This window comes from Sapajus apella, unplaced genomic scaffold (genome assembly GCF_009761245.1).
Source record: "Sapajus apella isolate SASKATOON/1434 unplaced genomic scaffold, GSC_monkey_1.0 scaffold1, whole genome shotgun sequence".
In the NCBI taxonomy this organism is placed as follows: domain Eukaryota; kingdom Metazoa; phylum Chordata; class Mammalia; order Primates; family Cebidae; genus Sapajus; species Sapajus apella.
This window is the reverse complement of record NW_022436941.1, coordinates 66,159,368-66,183,610: the sequence shown is the minus strand read 5'-3', so window position 1 is coordinate 66,183,610 and position 24,243 is coordinate 66,159,368. Positions and strand designations below refer to the sequence as shown.

General features: G+C 38.1%; 1 protein-coding gene and 1 non-coding gene across 4 annotated transcripts in view; one reads left to right on the top strand and one right to left on the bottom strand.

Annotated features, from left to right (window-relative positions):
• The window catches only part of ARHGEF28 (Rho guanine nucleotide exchange factor 28), a 319,529-nt gene that overhangs the window by 203,460 nt on the left and 91,826 nt on the right, over positions 1-24,243 (top strand). For all 3 annotated transcript variants that reach the window (XM_032278477.1, XM_032278468.1, XM_032278487.1), the window contains 3 exons: positions 8,473-8,594; positions 16,529-16,809; positions 22,195-22,402. In XM_032278477.1, the coding sequence (XP_032134368.1) occupies positions 8,473-8,594; positions 16,529-16,809; positions 22,195-22,402 (611 nt within the window). The remainder of the gene's footprint in view (positions 1-8,472; positions 8,595-16,528; positions 16,810-22,194; positions 22,403-24,243) is intronic.
• On the bottom strand, positions 4,161-4,222 carry LOC116554337. Its single transcript, XR_004270173.1, has one exon. It is a non-coding gene; the product is annotated as a U7 small nuclear RNA (small nuclear RNA).

Sequence of the window (24,243 nt, the reverse complement as noted above, 5' to 3'; positions counted from 1 at the left end):
ATCTGTCAAATGGAATTGTTTTGGGGATGAAATGTGTTAATAAATGTTAATCATAGAGTGCCTGGTTCAGAGTAAGCACCATTGTTATGTTAGCTACAATAGCAGTAGTGTCTGTATAATTACTCAGTGTATAGCAGGTGTTCCAGAGATGCTGACTCTTATAGTAGTTCCTATTTTACATCTAATTCCCCCTTTTACATGTTTTTCTTCCTGTTATCATCTTCCCAGTACCTTTATTTTGCATATATGCCCGATCATATGATTATTTTGTTAGCAAAGGGGTAGCCTATCTGATATTTTAAATAAAGAGATTAAACAGTAATACTCTTGGGCTATTGCTACCAGAAGGCATAAGAGGCGCATGAAATTGTGTTTTACACAATCTGTTTGTAGCCGAGACCCTAGTCAGGGAGTTACTTATCTACCAGAAAGAGCAAAATAAAACTCTGATCACCAGAGTGTGATAGATGACAGGACAAAATGCAGAGGTAATAGGAAGAGCTGAGAGAAGAAGGAAAGCCTTCTGGCTGTGTCAGGGGACCTCCTGGGGAATACACAATACTGGGCTCTGAAGATTTTTTTTTTTTTTTTCTGAGATGGAGTCTCAGTCTGTTGCCCAGGCTGGAATGTAGTAGTGTGATCTTGGCTCACTGCAACCTCAGCCTCCCAGGTTCAAGCCATTCTCCTACCTCAGCCTCCCAAGTAGCTGAGATTACAGGCGCCCACCACCATGCCCACCTAATTTTTGTATTTTGAGTAGAGACGGGATTTCACCATGTTGTCCAGGCTGTTCTCAAACTCCTGACCTCAGGTGATCTGCTGCCTCGGCCTCCTAAAATGCTGGGATTACAGGTGTGAGCCACCATGCCCGGCCTGAAGATGTTTTTTTAAGAGTCGGTAATAGAGGCTGAGGGCTCTGTCCTGGGCCCAGCAGATTGTACAGTACCTGATGATCAGTAGACAGTAAGTGTTGAAAAAAAGAATGAATGAATGAATGAATGAATGGGTGAATAAGCGAATGAAAGAAGACAGTGATACTCCCATCACAACGTGTAGCAAGGAGAACCTATCACAGGAAAACGTCCAGAATCTGAGAAAACATTACTAGACCTGAAGAGAATTTTCTGCTCTTGATGAGACATTATTTATCTCTTCAGTGAACGTTTATAATCCGCTGCCTGCCTCTATGGTTCTAGTTACTGGGAAGACAGTGAACAAAACTGTCTTTGAAGTTGCTGTTCTTATGGAGCTTATGTTCTAGTGGAAGGAAACAGATGATTTATGACAAGCAAATAAATCTCTAATATGCTAAGTGATGGTATGTGGCATGAGCGGAAATAAAGCAAGGTTTAGCGTTTGCCATTTCATATAAGATGGTCAGGGAGAGCCTCCTTGGTAAGATGACACTGGGGCAGAGACCATATGAAAGTGAGAAAGCAAGGCATCTGCATATCCAGGGGAAGAGCCAAGCTGGAAGGCAGAGCAGCCAGTACAAATGGCCTGAGGCAAGAACAGCTAGGAGGCTGGTGGGGCTGGAGTAGAGTAGTGAGCAGGGCTTCAGAGAGGCTAGGAGAAAGTGGAGGAGGGGCAGGAAATGGGAGGCACTGTAGGTCATGGAAAAGTCTGGTCTTCCTTCGCTCAGAATGCAATGGGAAGCCATTGGAGAATTTTGCAGAGGTATGACATGATTTGATTTCCTTTGTCTGTCCTGTGGAGAAAAGGCTATGGTGGGCCAAGAGTGGGAACAGAGAGACTACTTTTGTAACAGTTCAGGAAGAAGACAGTGGTGGCTTCTCTGGCATCGCAGTGAAGGGGTTGAGAAAAGGTCAGATTCTGAATCTAGTTGTGAAAGAAAGAAAACAGCCAAAGGTGACTCCAAGGAAAGACAGAGTTGCCATTTTTTGGGGAGAAGCTGGGTGTAGTGGGGGAAATCAAGAGTTCAGCTTTGTTGTGCTTGGCATGACTGCTGGACAACTAGGAGGAGATATTGAGGGGATAGTTGAGATTCAGGGGAGTGGTCTGGACATCTGGACTGGAGTTGAAACTTTGGGCGTCATCATCATATGATGGTATGTGATGCCATGCTGTCAGATGACCAAGGGAAGAGTGGAGAGAGAGGAGGTTTGAGGACTGACCCTAAAGTAGTACAATCTGCCAACGTCCGGAAGCCGAGGAGGAACCTGTCATGGGGCCTGAGAAGGAAAGGCCAGTAAGGTGGGAGGAGAACCTAGAGAGCCTGGTGTCCTGGATGATAAGGACAGGAAGTGATCAACTGTATTAAATACTGCTGTAGGTCACAGAAGGTGTGACCGAGAACTACTGTAAGTTCTGTCATTTTAAGTTCTTTGGTGACCATGAAGAGCACCGTTTCAGCAGAGTGTTGGGAATTGAACTCTAAGTCTCACACATTTATGGTGGTTAGTTATTCTCAATGAATGTTTCTGCTGTTCATAAAGGACTAGAGTTAAAATGAAATACAATGAATGAATGAAACCAATGTACTCAGCCGCAGTTGAGAGATATCTGGACTGAGAGGCCCTCACCTGACTTTTGCAGATAAGGTTTGTTATCCAGAGTGGGCCAAACCAGGTCAGCAGCAGGTTTGCAGAAAACTGCCTTAGCCGGGTTTGTTTATGTCTGGGCGTGGGTCACTTACATAACCAGTCAAGTAGGCCACATTTTCCTTTAGCTACAAGGCTTTTAGCTTCTTAAGAGAGAGGTGGATTTTGTTCGAAATCAGGTTGAAGAAGTCCTAAGTTGGGCCATGCCATTCACTGTTTCCTGCTAGATTAGAGGTAATTGTAAATGCCAGCGAGAAGGGAGGCATCTGCAGCTGCCTCTCCTTGTCCTCCTTCCTAGTTCCAATTCCTCTTCTTTCTCTGGGTGAAATATATTTACTTTCAGTTGTCTGCCCTGTGTCACCTGATTAGAGCATTTAGTACAGCAAGGACAGGCTGATGAAAACTTTGACTTCACGGAGCCTTTGTGGAGTCACCTAGATCACATTACAAAGCAGGGAAAATAGGAGAACGGAGAGCTGGGGATCCCCTTGGAGTTGCTGTTTATCCTCCAGGCACTTTGCAGTGAGAAGCTGGCCCAAGTCCACTTCATCATGTTAGGACATCTTAGTTTCTGAAATCCTGCCTTTGTTCTTGAGAAATGCTGTCTCTGATTGTCTGACTTTATTCTTTGTTCATCCTGTGGTTATAATCCCTCCCATTTCATGAGAGCTCATCCTTCAGTCCTTGGAGGTAAATCCTAAGGGCAGTTTGACAGCTTTTCTTTCTCTTCACATTTCACATTTTTCAGTTTACCATGTCCAGGATAGGTTTTTCAAAATTTCTTAACACCAACTAAGTCTGAAATAAAAGTTACCACATTTTAAATGCGCTTCGTGAAGCAAATGGAATGTTTTGTGCATGCCAGTGGCCTTGGGTTGTTTTTTGAACATGTAAAGTTATAACCGAGGTTGAAATTAATTTTAAAAAGAATCAGAACTAAAATTATACAACCTTATTTACTGTTGAAATAATATTTAGGAAGCATAACTAATAAAGCATTTATAGAGTGCTTACTTTGTCACTTAAGTAAAACTGCTCTAATCACTTAAAATATTAACTCATTTAATTCTCACAATAATTCTATGAGATAGACATATTATTGCCTTATTTTATAGGTCATGAAATGGAAGCACAGAGAGCTTAAGTAACTTGCCCCAGGTCACACAGCTAATAGATGGTAGAGTGGATACTTGAACCAGGAAGTCCAGGGCTCATGCTTTTAACCACTGCAACACACTAATGCTTTTTACTAATTTAAAATCTGCAGCCATTTTTTTTTAAATGGAAGTTGAGCTTTGGCTACTTTTATACTGTCTTTGAAATATGTGCTTACCAAATATTAAAAATTAATGTTATCAACAAAACTATAAAGTTAGTTTTTTGCTGAGAAAAACTTCCTATAAGACAGCATTAATTTAAAACAAATAGCTGATTCTTCTTGCAAATTATTTCTATATGTTCATTGAAAAAGCAGTCCATTTTGGGGGAGCATAACTTTTTCACTTAATTTATTACTGGAGTAGTTACATATAGAAGTGATAAAATCATATTTCTTGAAAGTATTGAAAAGATATCTTTAAAAAAAAGAAACTATTTTTGGGGGACTTTCTGGCAAAACCCAAAAAGGCTGCTAGACAAATTTGAAAAGAGCTGTAACACTTTAAAAAACAGGAAACTATTATAGCTTTTTCTTTGAATAGGCTGCAACACGGTAGAGCAATTAGCCACTTTAATGTATGCAGCCGATGGTAACTTGAAAGTATTCTTTTTTTTTTTTTTGAGACAGAGTTTTTGCTCTTGTTACCCAGGCTAGAGTGCAGTGCAGCTATCTCGGCTCCCTGCAACCTCTGCCTCCCGGGTTCAAGCAATTCTTCTGCCTCCCAAGTAGCTGGGATTACAGGCACGTGCCACCACCCCCAGCTAATTTTTGTATTTTTAGTAGAGATAGGGTTTCACTGTGTTGGCCAGGGTAGTCTCAAACTCCTGACCTCAGGTGATCCACCTGCCTCGGCCTCCCAAAGTACTGGGATTACAGGCCTGAGCCATGGCTCCTGGCCTGAAGGTGTTCTTTAGGGTTTATTTTCCTTTCATGATTAGTCTTCTGGTTTTAAGCCCATTATTTGCAGTGGCCAGTATTGAAGTTAATAAAGGAGTGGTGGTCCTGTTAGTCTGTGTCATTTTCTGGTTTGTGAGTCTGTGTTCACTTCTAGATCCTATTGTCTTAAGGCGTCCTTTGACAAGTGGAGGCTATGTATGCCCCAGAAAAGTACTAAAAGGGATGTTTGTGCCAATGTTATTAATAATTGCGGCAAGTGACTAAAACTAGATGTCAGGTTCTAGGTGGCAGAATTAGAGAGGAGACACTTCACTGCTTGATTATGCCCTTGCACACCCATGTTATTCACAAGACTTACTGTCTCAGTGGAGCCATTACCCCAGTGATGGGATGATGACATGGGCTATGCCAACTTTACTTTTTCCCTCCCTCCCTCCCTCCCTTCCTTTTTTGACAAGGTCTTACTCTGTCGCCCAGGCTGGAGTGCAGTGGTATGATTACAGCTCACTGCAGCCCCCACCTCCCAGCTGGGACTACAGGTGTGTGCCACCACGCCCAGCTGATTTTTGTATTTTTAGTGGAGACAGGATTTAGTCATGTTGCCCAGGCTGGTCTTGAACTCCTGGGCTCAAGTGAGTCACCTGCCTCAGTCTCATAAAGTACTGGGATTATAGATATGAGCCACCACATCCGGCATAGGCCACCTTTTCAAAATGTAGGGTGAATTCCTCTAGAACAGTTCATCTTGGAGATGGCCATAAACACAAAGATGACGTTGAATCATAGAGTCAGGCAGGTATTTTTTTTATCTTTCTGTTGATTGAAGGAGAAAGTCTCAGTGTGGTACCCTTGCATCTTTAACATTTCTTGAATCCTTCAGAATCTCCCTTTACAACAAAGAGAGCAGGCCTCTCAGACTCTCAGCTTTGATAGGCAACTACTTAGTCAGAATCTAATTTCATTGTTTTGTTTGCATTATTTCAGTACATATAATTCCCTTCTACTTTTGACAGGAATAATACAGGCTTCCTGTGTACAGTGGAGATAAGATTTTTCTTACTATTAAAGTATTTCTTAAATTAATTTTATTTAAAAGAAAACAGGTGAGTCCATTTAAAGATGGGCACTAAATAATATAGGTGAATATATCTGTGAAATAATATAGATGATATGTAAATTTGGCAAAATTGTGAATTTGGTAGAAGAATGACAAAACCTTGGGAAGTGTTGCTCTAATATCTAAGATGGCTGATTTTGTAGAGATCCATAATCTGTTCTTTGAAACTCTTAGAACAAGATTTGTTTTGGAATTCAGAATTTTCAGATCTTTTTGGCCTGGTATTTATACTGATATGGTATGACTCCCATAGGAGACATGGTGCAATGCTATCATCAAGCTTATTAATATTCCTGCAGCAAAATGTATGACATTGACACCAAGTAGAGCAAATAAAGAATATACGTGGTCCAATATGGACTTAGATCAGATTGTGCCACAGACTATGTTTTTGAACCAAACGTATGGGGAAAAGTCTGATTTTCAGAGCTTTCTGGATTTCAGAATTGCAATTAAGACAATGTGGACCTGTCTTCATAACTAGACTACATTATTTTTTCTAAAACTCTAATCAAATTAACCATGCAGAAAACAAATTAGATCCCAAATTGAACAAAGTAATCAGACTCTACCATCTTTTAGTTTATTTTATTGCTAGACATGATCTCCTTACGGATTCATACCTGCCACATAGGGCCATGGAGATTTGTTGAGCAGGAAGTTTGAGTCCAAGTGCCTTTTACCTGTAGATGTGGAAATAGCTATAGTTTTTGGTCTGGCCTATCCATGAAGCGAGCGGTCGGGTTTTGAATAGAGTTCTCTTGTGGTGGTTAAGAATATGGCTGTTGGTGACTGGACGATGCATTCACTGGCACCACACAATTTGGGGTCATACTTCACTTGGTTCTATGTTTTTAAACTGAGATCCATTGATTGTTTACAACTGTCCTGTTAAATATCTTGTTCTTAGGTCAGCCTAGTTATCAATGAAATCTTAATTTGGCAGCAGTTAAAAAGGAGCAGGAACAGCCCCTCAAATGTGATGGCAGAAATGTCAGGTGTTATAGTCTGTGAACCTGTGACACTGTAGAGCAGTGAATCTGGATTAGTTACACTTCAGAAGGCCATGTGGAGCTATTTATGATTGTTTTTAAAACATGATGTACAATGACAATTGAGTAAATATTTTCTTTTTTCAGAACATACTGAAAGTGTTTTGTCAGGTTCTTGATTTGTTATGTAAGCTTTGGAACCTTGCTTTTCTTTTGTGTAATTAGAATAAAAATGTATAGCAATGAATTATAAAGGTTATACTTATAAAGTATTTGTGGGCTTTGTTTATTGCTACTTATTGAAATAAATTGCTAAAAGAATACGTTGTATATATAAGAAGAAAATGTTTTCCTTTCACATTGTACGTTTCCTCCAGGAGCTTAATGAATCTCACACTTCAGTGCTCTGTATGGGGAAGAGATAGATTTAGAAGCAGAATCTGAAACCAGGGCCATTTGACTTATGCAACTACAATTCATACAACTTTGGAACTTTTATAATGTTATCATTATTTTCCAAAAAGGAATGAATTTTTTTTTTTTTTTTTTTTTTTTGCTCATGGTACATCAACCCAACAGTTATTAATGTTTTTTAATTTCCTAATTCACTCCCATGGGCTGACCAGATTTTATGTTATGACATAGTTAAGAGGGGTAACAGCAGTAATACCCCTTTGTACTCATTCAAGACAACTTACTGGGATGTAAGTGAGGGTGGAATTTACTATAGGTATAACACTGAATCTGCCCTGTGAAAGTCATTTACACATATTGAAAATCTGTCATTACCATAACATGCTATGATTAGTATTAACTTTGCACTTCACACAGAACATGCTTAAAAATCACTATTCATAATAATAATTACAAATATAATAGTAATTCTGACAAATAATCAAATGAGCACTTTGTGCCAGGCATGTGTCAAGTCTGTACATGTCTGAACACCCTTAATCCTCATAACCACAGTATGAGGAAAGCATAATAGTAATCCGCTTTTATGGATGAGGGAACTTTGTGAAGATATCTGGAGGGCTGGTAAACTAGCCAAGGTCACAGGACACAAAGCATTGTAGCTTGAATGTTTTATTGCCTTTAACTCTTCATTCTCTACAAACACAGTAACAGCTTAACTCTCTGGGACTCAATTTTAGGCAGCCTCATCTATTTGGAACAAAGCTGAAACATGAAAGCAAGCAAAAACATTTCCGTAACCAAAAAAGAAGGCAAATTCTCCACGTGTGAGATTCTGCATATTAGCAAGCAGTACCAAGCCACAACTGCTAGGCAGTGTATTCTCTTGGGTCATTTGGTAGAGGGTCATTTAATCTGAGCACATTAGTGGAAACTGAGGATCACAGTACAGTCACTAATACTTCTAAGTTATTAATAAAGGAAAATCAAGTTTAGTTGTTAATAAAGGGAAATGAAGTTTAGTTTAAAAATCTAGTAGAAATTGAAAGTAAAGATTTAATTGATTTTACAAAGGCCTCCAATGATTGGGAAAATGATGCTTGAAGTGGGCAAATATTTATCTGTCTAGAACTTTTCATCCTACATGAAAATTCTAGATAACTGAAGTTTAGATATAGATACAAAATTACTTGCATGTAGATCTTAAAATCTAGCAAAAAGCCATTTAAAAAATGCACTCACCTTTTTTTCTTATGGTCTAAGAAGGTAAAGCTTGACTGTAAAATAAGTCCCTTCTTTTTTATTTACTCTGTTTTCATTATTGTCCTCTAGATCGCTCCTTCGATGTCCTAAAGAAATCCAAGCCACCCTCGATGTTGCTTGCTGCAGGCCGGCTTTCTGACATGCTGAACGGAGGTGATGAAGTCTATGCTAACTGTATGGTGATTGATCAGGTAAGACCCAACTGACATTACAGGAGGATCTCTACCTCTCTCAAAACCTGAGTTTGGAAGAAATAGATTCAACATTGTTGTGTTCCTTTGAAAATTTTAGCGTAAGAGCAGCAGAAGAGGATGCTGCTGTGGAGTCTCATTTTATGAGCATTTAAGCATTTAACTTAGGTGCTTACGTCAGCACACAACACACTTTACTTAGCCAAGGGGCACTGTCAGGGAGGGATCATGAGGCGCAGCCAAATGGGAAGAGTGTGAGAGCACTTTTTTGTGGCCCAAGTAGGAAATGACAACTGTGTGACCAATGTCTCCTCTACAGCTTTTCAAAAAACAGTATGTATATGACCTGATTCTGCAATACTTGTATTCAAATCCAGCAAATGTAATGAGCAGGTGCTTGGTCCCAGCACCACAGGAAACTGCCACATAAATTACTTGGTTAATCTTTACAACACATCTACTAAAGTGTACCAAGATTGTAGAGCTTTCATATTAATACAGACTAGCATCTTTTTATAAGGAAGCTGGAATCCTTTTGAACTTTCTACCCATTCCCTGATAGAGACTTTTGAATTAAATCTCACAGAAGCAGATGGTTTGAATGTACTCCATCTTGTTGTCTTTTGTTCTTTTCTCTAGCTCAGTGATCTTCAAATTTTGGCATGTATAAAAATTAAAATATAGATCTGAAGATTTCTAAACACTCTAATATATGGGGAATTTAAGGGATTTTCAAGGGTAGTTTTGACAACACAATTTCTGCCTTATGCACTGACCTTAAAACTTAATCCCCATATAACATGTACCTTTTCTACTCACTAGGCATAAGATGCTTAACCTTTTTATGTTGTTAGTATGCATATATTTTATGCTATTCATAGATGTGTTCTGTGATCTAAACTTTTTCTGTCTAGATCTGAATTTCAGTCCTTTGGTAGCACATCTCTGCATTTTCCTTTTGTGTTACAAAGCACTGTTGTATCAAATACAGCACAGGTTGGGATGGTAGTCATAATGACAGAGACACCAATATGTCAGAATGGACTTCAACTGTAAATAATTGGTATAGTTGTTTTGGTATAAACTAACTGAATGTCAGTCCTAGTTATGGAAATCTAGAATGGGGCATGGAGTATAGGACAGAGTGGGAGTTCTGAGGACACTTTCAAGATACAGGGTGCATTAGTCCCTTCCACATTGCTGTGAAGAAATACTTGAGACTGGGTAATTTATAAAGAAGAGAGTTTAATGGACTCACACTTCTGCATGGCTGAGGAGACTTCAGGAAACTTACAAAATGGCAGAAGGCACCTCTTCACAGGGCAGCAGGAGAGACAATGAGTGCTGAGCAAAGAGGGAAGCCCCTTATTAAACCGTCAGATCTCATGAGAACTCACTGTCAAGAGAACAGCATGGGGGAAACCACTCCTATGATTTAGTTATCTCCACCTGGTCCTACCCTTGACACATGGGGATTATTATAATTCAAAGTGAGATTTGGGTGGGGACACAGAGCCAAACCAAACCACAGGGTAATTGGACTTGGTGTGTTCTAGCCATGTTCTGGTATTTATTATTTTCCAGCTTTATTATGTTACATAAAATATACAATGTAATGTTTTGATACATGTACATATTATTAAATAATGACCACAAGCTTATTAAACATATATATCATCTCACATACTAATTTATTTTTGTAGTGAGAATACTTAAGATCTACAGCAAATTTCAAGTTCACAGTGCATTAACTATAGTCACTATGTTGTACCTTAGGTCTCAAGAACTTATTCATTGTGTAACTGAAAGTTTGTACCCTTTGACCAACATCTCACCATTTCCCCCACCCTCTAACCCCTAGTAATCACCCTTATACTCACTGTGTCTATGAGTTTGACTTTTTTACATTCCACATATAAGTCAGACCATGCAGTATTTGTCTTTGTGTTTGGCTTATTTTAGTTAGCATAATGTTTTCCAGATTCATCCATGTTGTCACACATGGCAGGTTGTTTTCTCTTCTAGGGCAGAATAATACTCCTGTGTGTGTGTGTGTGTGTGTGCACGCACGTGTATGTGGAATCTGTCACATTTTGGTCAATTGTGGAGTGCATATGCAAGGGTGATCCTATAAGATTATAATACCATATTTTTGCTGTACCTTTTCTATATTTAGATATACAAGTACTTACCGTGGTGTCACAGTTGCCTACAGTAATCAGTACAGTAACATACTGTATAGATTTGTAGCTTAGGAGAAATAGGCTACACCATATAGCCTAGGTGTGTAGAGGGCTATACTATCAATCAGGTTTGTGTTAGTACATTCTGTGATGGTCACGTAATAAGAAGATAACCTAAGGATGCATTTCTTAGAACATATCTCCATACTTAAGTGAGGAATGACTGTACTTATCCTTGGAATCTCCAAAGTTGATGTCTTTTGTATGCTAATAATGAGGCCGGTGGCTAGCAGCCCCTAGGTAGTTTCAGGATGCGAGCTGGTCACAGGAAAAACCAAGGCAGGATTACAAGATTGGGATTTTCAGTTCCGCCACCGGCATCCACAGAGGGAGGAGAGGTTGAAGGTTAAATTGATCACTAATAACTAATAATTTAACCAATCATGCCTGTATAATGAAGCTTCCATAAAAACCAAAAGGACTGGGTTCAAGAGATTCTGGATAGCTGAATACATGGAGGTTCCTGGAGGTGGTGCACTTGTAGAGGGCAAGGAAGCTCCCTGCCCCTTCCGGGATTCTTCAAGCACCTCTTCCATCTGGCTGTTTCTCTGTATTTTTTGTAATATTCACTATAATAAACCAGGAAACATAAGTGTTTCCCTGAGTTCTGTGAGCTGCTCTAGCAAATTGATTGAACCTGAGAAGGGGTCTCTGGGAACCTCATTTTATAGCTGGTTGATAAAACAATCTGGGGCTTGTAGTTGTCATTGGAAGTGGGGTAGTCTTGTGGGACTGAGGCCTGTAGGACCTGACTCCCCCAGGTTGATAGTGCCAGAATTGAACTGAACTGAATTGAATTAGAGGAAATTCAGCAGAGTATTGCTTCCTTGCTGAGTATCGGGGAAAGCCTCACACATTCAGTCAAGGAAGAGTTCTGTGTTGATTGTTGAGCAAGAGAATAGAAAAAACACTGTTTTTATTCTCCTGTTTTCAGAAAATCACACATGTGCCACATTTTCTTTATTCAACTGTTGATGGACACTTAGGTTGATTCCATCTCTTGGCTACTGTGAATAGTGCTGCACTGAACATGGGAGTGCAGACATCTCTTTCGGATAGAGATTCTGTTTCCTTTGGATATAATCCCCCCAAGGTGGGATTGCTGGATCATATGGTAGTCATATTTTAATTTTTTTAGGAACCTTCATACTGTTTGCCACTGTGGTTGTGTGCTGATTTACATTCCCACCAGTGTTTAAGAGTTCCCCTTTCTCCATGTTCTTTCCAGCATCTTTTTATCCTTTTGGTAATAGCCATTCTAATTGGTGTGAGGTGGTATCTCATTGCACTTTTGTTCATTTTCTTGATGATTAGTGATGTTGAGCTCTTTTGCATATACCTATTGGCCATTTGTGTGTGTCATTTTTTGGAAAAATTGTCTATTCAGGTCCTTTGTCTGTTTTTAAATCTGGTTATTTGTGGGGTTTTTTTGCTATTGAGTTGCATGAGTTCCTTATATATTTTGGGTATTTACTCCTTATCAGATGCGTGGCTTGTAAATATTTTTTCCCATTCCATAAGTTGCTGTTTTATTTTGTTGTTTCCTTTGCTGTGCAGAGGTTTTTGGGTTTGATGTAGTCATACTTATTTATTTTGCTTTTCTTGCTTGTGCTTTTGGTGTCACATCCAAAAAGTAATTGCCAAAACCAATGTCAACTAGTTTTTTCTTTGTGCTTTCTCCTAGGAGTTTTATGGCCTCATGTTTTATGTTAAAAGCTTTGGTGCTTTTTGAGTTGATGTTTGTGTATGTTGTAAGATAGGGATCCAGTTTCATTTTTTTGCATGTAGCTATCTAGTTTTCATAGTATCATTTATTGAAGGAGCTATCTTTTCTCCATTTTATATTTTTAGCACATTCATTGAAGATTAGTTGACATATTTATGTGTGGGTTTATTTCTGGACTTTCTATTTTGTTCCATTTGCCCATGTGCCTATTTTTATGTCAGTAACATAATGTTTTGATTACCATATCTTTGTAATATAATTTTAAGTCAGGCAATGTGATGCTTCTGACTTGGTTCTTCTTACTGAAGACTGCTTTAGCTATTTTGGGTCTTTTGGGATTCCATACAAATTTTAGGATTTTTTTTCTATTTCTGTGAAAAATTGCCATTGTAATTTTCATAGAGATTACATAGAATCTGTAGGTCACTTTGGGTGGTATGGATATTTTAACAACATGGATTCTTTCAGTCCATGAACATAGGATATCTTTCCATTTATTTGTGTTGCTTCAGTTTCCTTCATTGATGTTTGATTGTTTTCAGTATATATATATATTTGTCATGTTTTGATTTTAATAGATTAAATTTGCTGCCATATTTTCTCAGCTGATTAAATAAAATACTTTTTGACTCCTTATGTATTTTTTGTTCTGAGCCTTAGTGAATACTATAACTATGGTATTTCCATTTATAAGTAACTAAACCTATAAATGACTCAATATTATGTGGGGAAAAGCATATATATTATGTTTTTATATGTTCTAAGATTTGTTAAAAATGCAAAATTTTCCAAACCAAAGATTGGGTAAATCAAAGGTTAGGATATAATTTTCTTTTTTTGTTTGTATTTTGAGACAGAGTCTTGCTATGTCACCCAGTAGGAGTGCAGTGTCACCATCTCGGCTCCTGCAACCTCCACCCCCGAGGCTCAAGCAATTCCCATGCTTTAGCCTCCAGAGTAGCTGGGACTATAGGTGTACATCATCACACCCAGCTAATTTTGATATTTTTAGAAGAAATGGAGTTTTGCCATGTTGGCTAGGCTGGTCGTGAACTCTTAGTCTCAAATGATCTGCCCACCTTGGCCTCCTAAAATGCTGAGATTACAGACATGAGCCACTACACCTGACCAAGATATAATTTTTATTTTGGAATATTCTAGGTGAAAGAAATATTGCTTTAATGATGGGAAACCAAAACGAAAAAAAAAAATGAGGCATGCATTTAGAGAGACCTCAAATGGTCTAATTCAACAAACTGAAACATAGCAGATTGCCAAGTTGTGCATCGAAAACTAAATCTGCAACAAAATCTCAAAGTTCATTGTATTAGTGTAGTACTTTTTATATTGCCCCCATATCTATTTGAATAGCAAGGACAATGTAAGGAGTCCAAATTCTGTATGTTTAAAATACTTTCTAGCAATGTCTGAAAATAATCTTATCTAAGTTCCTTTATCTTCCTCAACCTGGCAAAGAAACTTAAAAATATTACTAGCTTATATTAATGTCTCTATTAATTTTCAAGGTAATCAACCTTCCTGATGAGCAAATTCACATGATGAAAGTTATTTTAAAAATTTCTGCAGGCTGGGCACGGTGGTTCACGCTTATAATCCTAGCACTTTGGAAGGCTGAGGTGGGCTGATCATGAGATCAGGAGTTCAAGACCAGCTTGGCCAACACAGTGAAACCCTGTCTCTACTAAAAACACAAAAATCAGCTGGGCATGGTGGTGGATGCCTGTAATCCCAGCTACTCAGGAGGCTGTGGCAGGAGAATTACTTGAGCCCAGGAGGCAGAGGTTGGAGTGAGCCAAGATTGCACCATTGCATGCCAGCCTGGGTGACAGAGCTAGGCTCCTTCTCAAAAAAAAAAAAAAAAAAATTTGTTTTTTTGTCACATAAACTACTTTGAAAAAAAAAATTGTTTCATAATTTCAGTACAAAGAATCCCTACATACCCTTTACTCAAATTCCCGAAATGGTAATATTTTAATACATTTTACTTTGTCATTCCCTGAGTGGGTGGTTATGTGTGCACACGTTTGCATGCCAATAGTTAAAATATGTCTGTAAATATTTCTTAACCATTTGAGAACAAATGAAAAATATGGTGTCCCTTTACCCCTTAATCTTTGATGATCTATTTTCCTAAAAACATGAATAGTTTCTTACATAAGCACAGTACAGTTACAAAAATCATAAAATTGTCATTGATACAATACTATTAGCTATCTCCAGACTTTATTCAATTTTAGCGAGTTGTCCCAATGGTGTTCTCTGGGGCAAAAGAAATTCCATTACATGTGTTACATGTAGTTGTCATGTCTCTGTAGACTCCTTTAATCTGGGACAGTTCCTCAGGCTTTGCGTTTTATGACACTGATATTTTTGAAGAATACAGACCAGTATTTTTGTTCTTGTTTTTTGCTAGAATGTCTTTCAGTTTTGGTTTCTCTGATATTTCCTCATAATTGTATTTGGGTTAGGCATGTTTGGCAGGAATACTATGGAAGTGATGATGGGTTCTTCTCAGTGCATTGTATCAGGAGGCACAGGACATCAATCTGTCCCATTACTGGTGATTTTATTAATATCTTTCATCTGCCAAGTTCCTTTTTTAGTAAAACTACTGTTTTTTAAAAATTATTAAGTATCATGTCAAGAGATATTTTAAGCCATTATAAATATCCTGTTGCTTATTAGACTTTTACCCATTAAACATTCATTAATGATTTTTGCTTTAATAAATTATGATGATGCTCGATGATTTAGGATCCTAACATTTCCCCTTTTGCTTCTTTTTCCCCTTCACTGCTCTATCTCTAAATGGTGTTACTCTTCCTTTTTACTGTTCTCACCCTAGAAATGATGCCTTTTGATGACTGCCACCTCAAATCATGAGTACTTAAAAGTATGCCTTTCTTAGAGCAAGTGCTTTGATCAGCTAGGATTCTTTTCCATTCATGTCAGTTGGGCTTTCTCTTTCTGGTGAGCATTTTAAGGTAAATCTTAGGCTCTTCACTAGTTCCATCCTTTCTCTGCCATTCAGATTTTCCCCGACTCCCCTTACTCTCTAGACAGTCTTATGGCAGGAACACAACGGCTTGCCTGCTGGATTTGCTTGATTTTATTACTTACAGGTAATTTGAAATTTGGGCATTTTCTTTCTTTTAATGATGCTATATACATGTGCTTTATGTAGCTTTATTTGTTCTTTTTGTTTGGTGTTGCTTTTTATGAGACTCAGATTTACGTGACTACTATTACCTTGGTTACCCAGATTCCTATGAGCTACTTTTTGAATAAAGTTGTATAGTCTTTAGTTTTTTCCTCAAGTATCTAAAACATTTCCCCCTCATTTTGAGTCAGTGGTTCATAAAATGTTAGAGGCATAATCAGCTTCTGGTTTTGTAATAGAGGAAGAACTTTATAAAATACTCAGTTGTCTTCCTTTTTGTGAATTATGGGAGGAACAACTTTATAAAATACTCAGTTGTCTTCCTTTTTGTGAATTATGGGATAGCTGCCATGTGAACAAAACATAAAATAATTCTCTGTTTACATAAAACAAGAATAAACAAAAAATATAAATAAGGTAGAAGTTGTTGTTGTTTTTGTTGTTGTTTGTTTTGTTTTTTGATATGGTGTCTCACTGTGTAGCCTAGGTTGGAGTGCACTGGTGCAACCTCTGCCTCCCATTCAGGCCATTCTCCTGCTTCGGCCTCCAAGTAGCTGGGATTGCAGGCACATGCCACTACACTCTGACTAAGTTTTGTTTTTTCAGTAGAGATGGGTTTCACCGTGTCGGCCTGGCTAGTCTTGAACTCCTGACCTCAAGTCATCTGCCAGCTTCAGCTTCCCACTGTGCCTGGCCAGAAGTTTTTAAATTGGTAAAATTTTATTCTTAGCTAGGCCAATCTTAACTGCTTTTACTCAGGAAATGTTTTTCTTTCAACTTCCAGGTTGGCGATTTGGATATCAGCTATATTAATATAGAGGGAATCACTGCCACTACCAGCCCTGAATCCAGAGGTTGCACTCTGGGGTCTCAGAGCAGCAAACACATCCTCCCTACAGAAACCAGCCCCAGTGTGTACCCACTAAGTGAGAACGACGAAGGGACAGCACACACCGAAGCCCAGCGGTCCTTCATGTCACCATCGAGTTCACGTACTTCCAACTTGAATCTTTCTTTTGGTTGGCATGGATTTGAAAAGGAACAAAGTCATCTAAAGAAAAGAAGGTAAGATCCTATATTGTAGAGAAAAACTGTAGAAAATAAAAGAACCTTATAGGTAAACTTGGAAAATTCTAGTTTTAAACTTTTTATTTTCTCTACCACTTTTATCTGTTTATCAAAATGTTGTCCCCCTTTAGGTTCCTATATTCATTGATTTGAAAGTAAGACACCTAAGAAAACTGACTAAAATATAATAAGGAAAAACCATGATGAGATACCAGTTTATACTCACTTGATTGGCAAAAATTTAAAAACCTAGCAATCCCATGTTTTGGTGAGAATGCATACCATGGAAATTCCTACATAAAGATGATAGGAGAGAAAATTGTATAACTTGGGAAAAGAATTTGACATTATCTTGTAAAGTCAAATATGCATTTTCCTCCTGTGTACTTGGAAACCTATATGTGAGCATTTATAGCAGCAGGAAATAACCCAAATGTGGAATAGATAAATAAATAATATATAGTTACACATGGAATACTGTAAGTAATGAAAATGAATTAACTACAATTACATCTGCATGCATAATAACATAGATCTTAGAAGCACGAAGGAACAAAAAAGCCCCAAATCCTTGTTAGATTTCATTTTTATAAAATGCAAATTAAACAATATATTATTATAGGGCACTTACATATGTGCATAAGCTATAAAGAAAAACAAGATGCCAACTGCGGTGGCTCATGCCTATAATCCCAGCACTTTGGGAGACCAAGGCAGACAGAACACTTGAGCTCAGGAGCTCGAGACCAGCTTGGGCAATATGGTGAAACCCCATCTCTACCAAAAATACAAAAATTAGCTGGGCATGGTAGCATGCACATGTGGTCCTGATACTTGGGAGGCTGGGGTGGGAGAATCACTTGAACCTGAGAAGCAGAAGTTGCAGTGAGCTGAGATGGTGCCACTGAACTCCAACCTGGGCGACAGAATGAGACCTGCCTCAAAAAGAAGAAAAAAAGAAAAGCAAGATAATCAAGGGGAAAAAAATTCCTAAATTCCAGATAGTTCTTACATCCAGGGAGGGAAATAGGGATATGGGAATGGAATGGACCGTAAGAGAGTTTCCATGGTAGATGGCTAGTATTCAAGTTTCAAGTTGGTGGGCTCATGAATGTTTATTTTATATAATATATATTTTATAATATAAAATTTATCTTATATTTCTTTTACTTTCAGTTACCTTATATTTTCTTGTATATATAAAAAGTCATTCAAATGATAGTTTTATTACATCTGATATGGTTGCATATATTAGTGTGCGTACACACATGTACATGTCCGTATCTGTATACCTGTATCTGTCTGTCTGTCTATTTTCTTTAAGGAACAGGCCAATTTCCACAATTTCATTTTATCCTGTTGATCATGGTTTCCTTAGGGAGCAGCTTATTTTTTCCCCGTATCCTACCCATGTGATTATATATTCATTTTCACATATAAAATCACAATCAAAGTGAATGTAAAATACACATATGTGAGTATGTGTATAAAGATTTCTCTATGAATGAACATGTGAATAGGTGAATGAGTGTTCAGCAGAGAGTTAATAGATTAGAGGGGAGAGAAAGTGAGAGGAACCAGCAATCAGTAGGTGCCCATCACTGAGATACAGCACAATAAGAAATTTGAGGTTGTAAAACTTTAGCATGTATTGGTACTAAGGGTTGTAGTTGACGTGTAAATAATACAAGACTTGCTTTAGATTTACAGTTTGTGAATTATTGTTTTGTAGATGCTGGGTAGTCACAACTGTAATTTGAAGTGATAGACTAATTTGAACTGTCCACATGTCTGCTTGGGACAAAAGACTACCAGTCCAGACAAGATTCTGTACAAGATTCTGTATTTCTGCAAAAATAGATTGAGCTCTAGGTGATAAGTACATCCAGTGGATCTTTAAGATCTGTCAAGTGGCCGGGTGTGGTGGCTCATGCCTGCAATTCCAGCAGTTTGGGAAGCCGAGGCAGGTGGATCACCTTAGGTCAGGAGTTCAAGAACAGCCTAGGTGGCCAACATGGTGAAACTCCCTCTCTACTAAAAATACAAAAAATTAGCTGGGCGTGGTGGCGTGCATCTGTAATCCCATCTACTCAGGGGTGGGTCTGAGGAGGCAGGAAAATAGCCTGAACCCAGAAGGGAGAGATTTCAGTGAGCAGAGATCACGTCACTGTATTCTAGCTTGGGGACAGAGCGAGAATCTGTCTCAAAAAAAAAAAATCTGTGAGCCCCCAGATCGCAAGAGATGAAAAAGTTCTTTAGAAGAAGCCCTCTAGGAATACAGCATGGAAAAGACACAATTGGTCTCTTTGTTCTATTAATCCTTATGCAGATTCTTGCAGAGTATCTAAATTATACTTTCTGATCATGGTCTTGCCTTGAAAAGTTTAAACATTTCACTGCTACAGACAGAATTTTTCCTTTGTAGAATATGATTTAGAAAAAAAAATCTGTTCTGAGTAAAGATAATTAGAAGCCTCTGTGAAGATGTCACTGCTTGGGGGAAAGGGAGGAAGCCAGGAGAAGAAGGAGAAGCCATTTTACAGAAAAAACTGGTTGGTTCCATGAGCTGACTTCATCTCCCGTGCCCTCCTTCTCCTCTGAAAAATGTAGGAATGAAGGGAGAGAAGTCGCAATCCTTGGAAAGCCCTAGGGTGGCTGTGGGGCCCTCCTTCCAGTGGACGTCGTGGTAGGAAGCACAGCTGATAACAAACTCAAAGTGAAAGGCACTGAATTTGTTAATAAGCAGATAATAGCACTAGAGGCTGGAAACTTCTAGAAGGAGAAATTTTGGGGGACACAGTAAAAACTGGAGTTAATATAAGAACATGGCTGACTGGGACCTGAGTCCTAAATTTTCTAAGGTTTAAAAGAATATTTTGATGAAAACTAAAATATGCACACTATGTAACCATTATATTATATTATTTAAACGTAGTAACTGTTTTGAGAAGCCGCAAGGGGAATATAAGTAATAAAACATTAATTCAAAAATACTGTACAACAAAAAATTAAACCGTAGACAAGTGTTTGTTTCATTCTAAGGCCTGCATTTTTCAAATCTTTTTTTGAAACTGCAATCCACAGTGAGAAATGCATGTCACACTGTGAGCATAGCCCATCTCACATAAAATTTAAGTAAAGCCTTTTACAATGACATGTGGACTGTATACTGATATTTTCTATTCTCTATTAAAAAAAAAAAAAAAACCTCTAGTCACAACCTAATGAATTGATTTCCTATCCCACTACTGGGAATTAGAAAAATAATATCATAAAACAAGAACCTAGAGGTTGTCCTGAAGAATATTGCCTGTGCTGCCAATATCTTAGGCTAATAGCTTAACAAAGAAAAATAGCAGCCCCATTTGAATGAATAGGAACAATGTTTTATAGTGTGCAAAATAAAATACTGGTACTTCTAGGGCGTATTCATAGTGATGATGAAATGCCATCTGTAACTGAAAAGGCTTGTGTTAAAATCGGATATTATTGAGGGCCGCCAATCATTTGAAGAATTATTTTTCATTAGTACAGAGATCACAAGTTGAAAGACAAGTGCTGAGGTGTAAGACTTCAGGAAGCTTCGACCCTCCTTGAGGTCTCCTTCCATCTCAGATTGTTGTTGTACCAGGAAACCAAGTAGCAACTGGAAATACCTGTAATTTATTAGGTTGGTGTAAAAATCGCAATTACTTTTGCACCAACATAATACATTTCCTGTAGCATTTAAAGCACTAGCATTTACTAGGAAGACATTCTTAACATGAAGTTTCAGCGTTTTATGAGAAATAGTCAAATAGACTCCATGATATTTGGGTGTTTAATTGAGGTAAAGTGTGAAGTCCGCTTCTAATTTGTGCTCTTCTTCTCTATGCCAAGGCCTTCATCTTGCCCCTCAATGAGTTCCCAAAGAAGAAAACCCCACTTTGGAAATCCTCAGTGGTGCTAGCCAGGGCTGCTTCTCACTGCTGGGTTTTCTGGTACCCAGTATTGCCAGTGAAAGGGTTCAAGGATTAGAAACTGCTCTGTGTTTGTATTAGAGGCATGGTAGGTAAGACCAGGACTCATACCATTTACTCAGTGGACTTGCTGTGTCCATTAAATAGCCTATGGTAATTAAAAAAAAAAAAAAAAAAAAAAAAAAAAAAAAAAAAAAAACGCAAACGGGTTAATTCAGACTTTCATTTTCTGGTTTTCATATTTAAAATCAAGACAGTTTCACTTTTTGGTTATTGAAATTTTAACTCCAGAACTGTAACAACCAAAAAGAAAATCAACGAAATGCACATTTGAAATGCTTCATGCATTAACATGCACCCAGGAAAGCTGTTGGCCTCCAAGTTTGAATAGTTTAAGATGTAATGTTATGGAATAGACCTTGGATGTGGAAGGTCAGATACTTTCCTTTTAATTTTGTGGTTATGAAAATTAAATGAGGAAAAAGTTGTTGTCAAGTAGAATTACTACCTGGTTCTAAGGTAGATTTTTCAACGGAATCATTTTTTTTAAACCTCTAAAAATGATCATTTAGTATGACATGTTTGGGAAATTGGACAACTCACTTCTTAACTGTGTCTTCACATGGCCCTGGGGCGAATGGATGGTACCTTCACACATCTCTCCTGGGTGTGCCTCTGCCCTCCTGAGCTTCCCAACTGGGGGACAGTGGAGAGAATGCTACTTCTGCCGTTTAGTCACATGTAAATCCCCCCCCAGAGGCTTCCCTGCAAACAGCCTAGTGCCTCTTTTTCTATCAGCATTTTAAATATTTGATGGGTTACCATTTGGGATTTGTGATATCAATAATTATATTTATGAAACAGAAGTGGTGAGGTTAGTACTAACTCAAACCAGCTTTTGTTTCTTCAGGTATTTGAAATGTCTTTCGCCCCAGGTGTGGTGGCTCATTCCTGCAATCCCAGCACTTTGGGAGCTGAGGTGGGTGGATCCATAGAGCCCAGGAGTTTGAGACCAGCCTGGGCAACATGGCAGAAAACACAAAAATCACAAAAATTAGCCAGGTGTGGTGGCACATGACTGTAGTTCCAGCATTTCAGAAGACTGAGGTGGAAGGATTGCTTGAGCCTGGGAGGTGGAGGTTGTAGTGAACCAAGATGGCACCACTGCACTCCAGCCTGGGCGACAGAGTGAGACTCTGTCTCAAAGAAAGAAATGGCTTTTGCAGGATAGGAATGTTCATTTGGAGTAACATAAAATTTTGTTTAAAAAGAGATTTGGAGGGAGGAGAAAAATGCTAATTAAATACTAGTTGGAAATTAAATGAATATCTATTGCGCTCCACCCAAATGAGAGACTGAAGAAACCAGTGACTCTCTGCATCATTTCTTGCTTCTTTACATACTTACTGGCTTTGTGCTTTAGTTCTAGCCTTGATGCCTTGGACGCTGACAGTGAAGGGGAAGGACGTTCTGAGCGGTCACACCTCTGTTACACTCCAGGGTCTCAGAGCTCCTCAAGAACTGGGATTCCTAGTGGGGATGAATTGGACTCTTTTGAGACTAACACTGAACCGGATTTTAGTATCTCCCGGGCTGAATCACTTTCTCTGTCAAGTAATCTACAGTCGAAGGTATGAATTTGGTTTATTTCAAGTGTGAAGAATATGTTGCCTAAATCTACCCATCTGTATCTGAAAGACAGGTTATATTTTATTCATACACATGAACTATTTTTTTGAGACCCATGTGATATCTGATTGAGTCTTTTTAATCTTTCCCACTCTGTTTTAATTTTTATAATCGTAATTGCTCAAAAAGGCTGATTTATATTTTCATTAATTCATCATGAGTATGTGCCCCCTTTCTTTCATATACTTAGAAATGTATCATTTCATACAGTGATTTCTCCCATCATCTCTTAAGCAAAGAGAGGAAAAACCAGGAGTACTAAATGAGCTCAAGTGGACAAACTTGTTTTGCTCATGTAAATCATTGTGTGGCCCTGGTGATGAGGTGCTTGATGTTAATAAGGTAGCCGTGGTGTTTATTGAGCATTTCTGGCTGCCTGAACTAATCCGGAACATTACAAATTTCGTCAACTTTTCCTTCAGGGCCAGGTTTTCTCTTGTTGGTAATTTCACATTGGAGTTTCATTTAGGTGTGCTTGTTTTTCTGGTTATTTATTTATTCAAAAACTAAATACATTCCTCTGAATGTAAGAAAGCCCTTTAGTGTTTGAGCATATTTTTTTTACTAATTGATTTGTTATTTTCTCCTTGTTAACTTCTTACCATAAAAAATGTGTGCTATGGCAAAACTTCTCCTTCTAACATATGGTTGTTACGATAATACCTTATTCTTGTAGCATGCCCTATGATATATAAAATATGTTTTATGTCTGTACAAAATATATAATTGCTTCATAACTCACCTGTTACATAAGTAGGGGTTTTATTTAATGTTATTTTTTTGAGTAGATGAGATTCTGGACAGGTTACAGTTTTGCCCAGCTGTGTATCATCAGCTTGATGATAGAATCAGAAATCAATTCTGGGTCTTTTGAGCACAGATCCTGCATCCTCTTCCCTCTGCTCTAGGACCTGTAGAGCTGCCATAATCTTTTGCATCTGAAGGTCATGTGCTATTTCTGGATAATGAGAAATGTATATGGTTGTTATGTAGATACTTCTTAGTTTTGCATTTTGAGTGGAATTTTGAAAAGTTCACCACAATTCAGTCTTTGTGAAACAGTTTTTCAATTATGTTGAAAAATAATTCAGTCTTTGTGAAACAGTTTCATGTTGCTCATTTTTAGGAAGAAACTATCCCATAAATATAACTACTTTGCCTCTGTAATTACCCAGTATAACTTTCTGCCAAAGTTTTGGACAATTTTCAAAGTACCATTGTCTTGACAAATGGTTACCATGCATACATGACCTAAGTGGAGAGAATGGCATTTGGGGAGGACCCTTGGTGGCCAGCTCACTGTTTAGGGTTATAGGACAACCTGGTGGGCCTTCTTGACATTCAGGCCCAGTAGGTGCTCCCTAATAAAATAGGAGCCACAGCCCAAGGCCCTTTGAAGCAAGGGTAGGCTTCTATTTTCAACTTTTCTCCAGGCTCTTCAACTAAACTAATGAAGTTAGAGTAACCATGTACTTTTACGTAGAGGGAACAAAAGAGACCAATGCTTGTGATGGTCAGTTTCTGATGGTTTAATTTTAGTAAAGAATTTTGCATTATTTTCTTTTAGCCTTAACCTTAAGTGATATCTTAAAAATGCATGGGCAAGATCAATCCAATAAGACTTTTATAGGATAGAAGTTGGGTACTATAAATGACTTTAATGGAGTTCTATTGCATATTTACTTAAATTTTCTGGAACATATAAGAAAACCATGTTTTAATGATTTTGCCATCTTGCATTTTCATGTATGTTGCCAATTTAATAGTAGGAATAGTAAGTAAT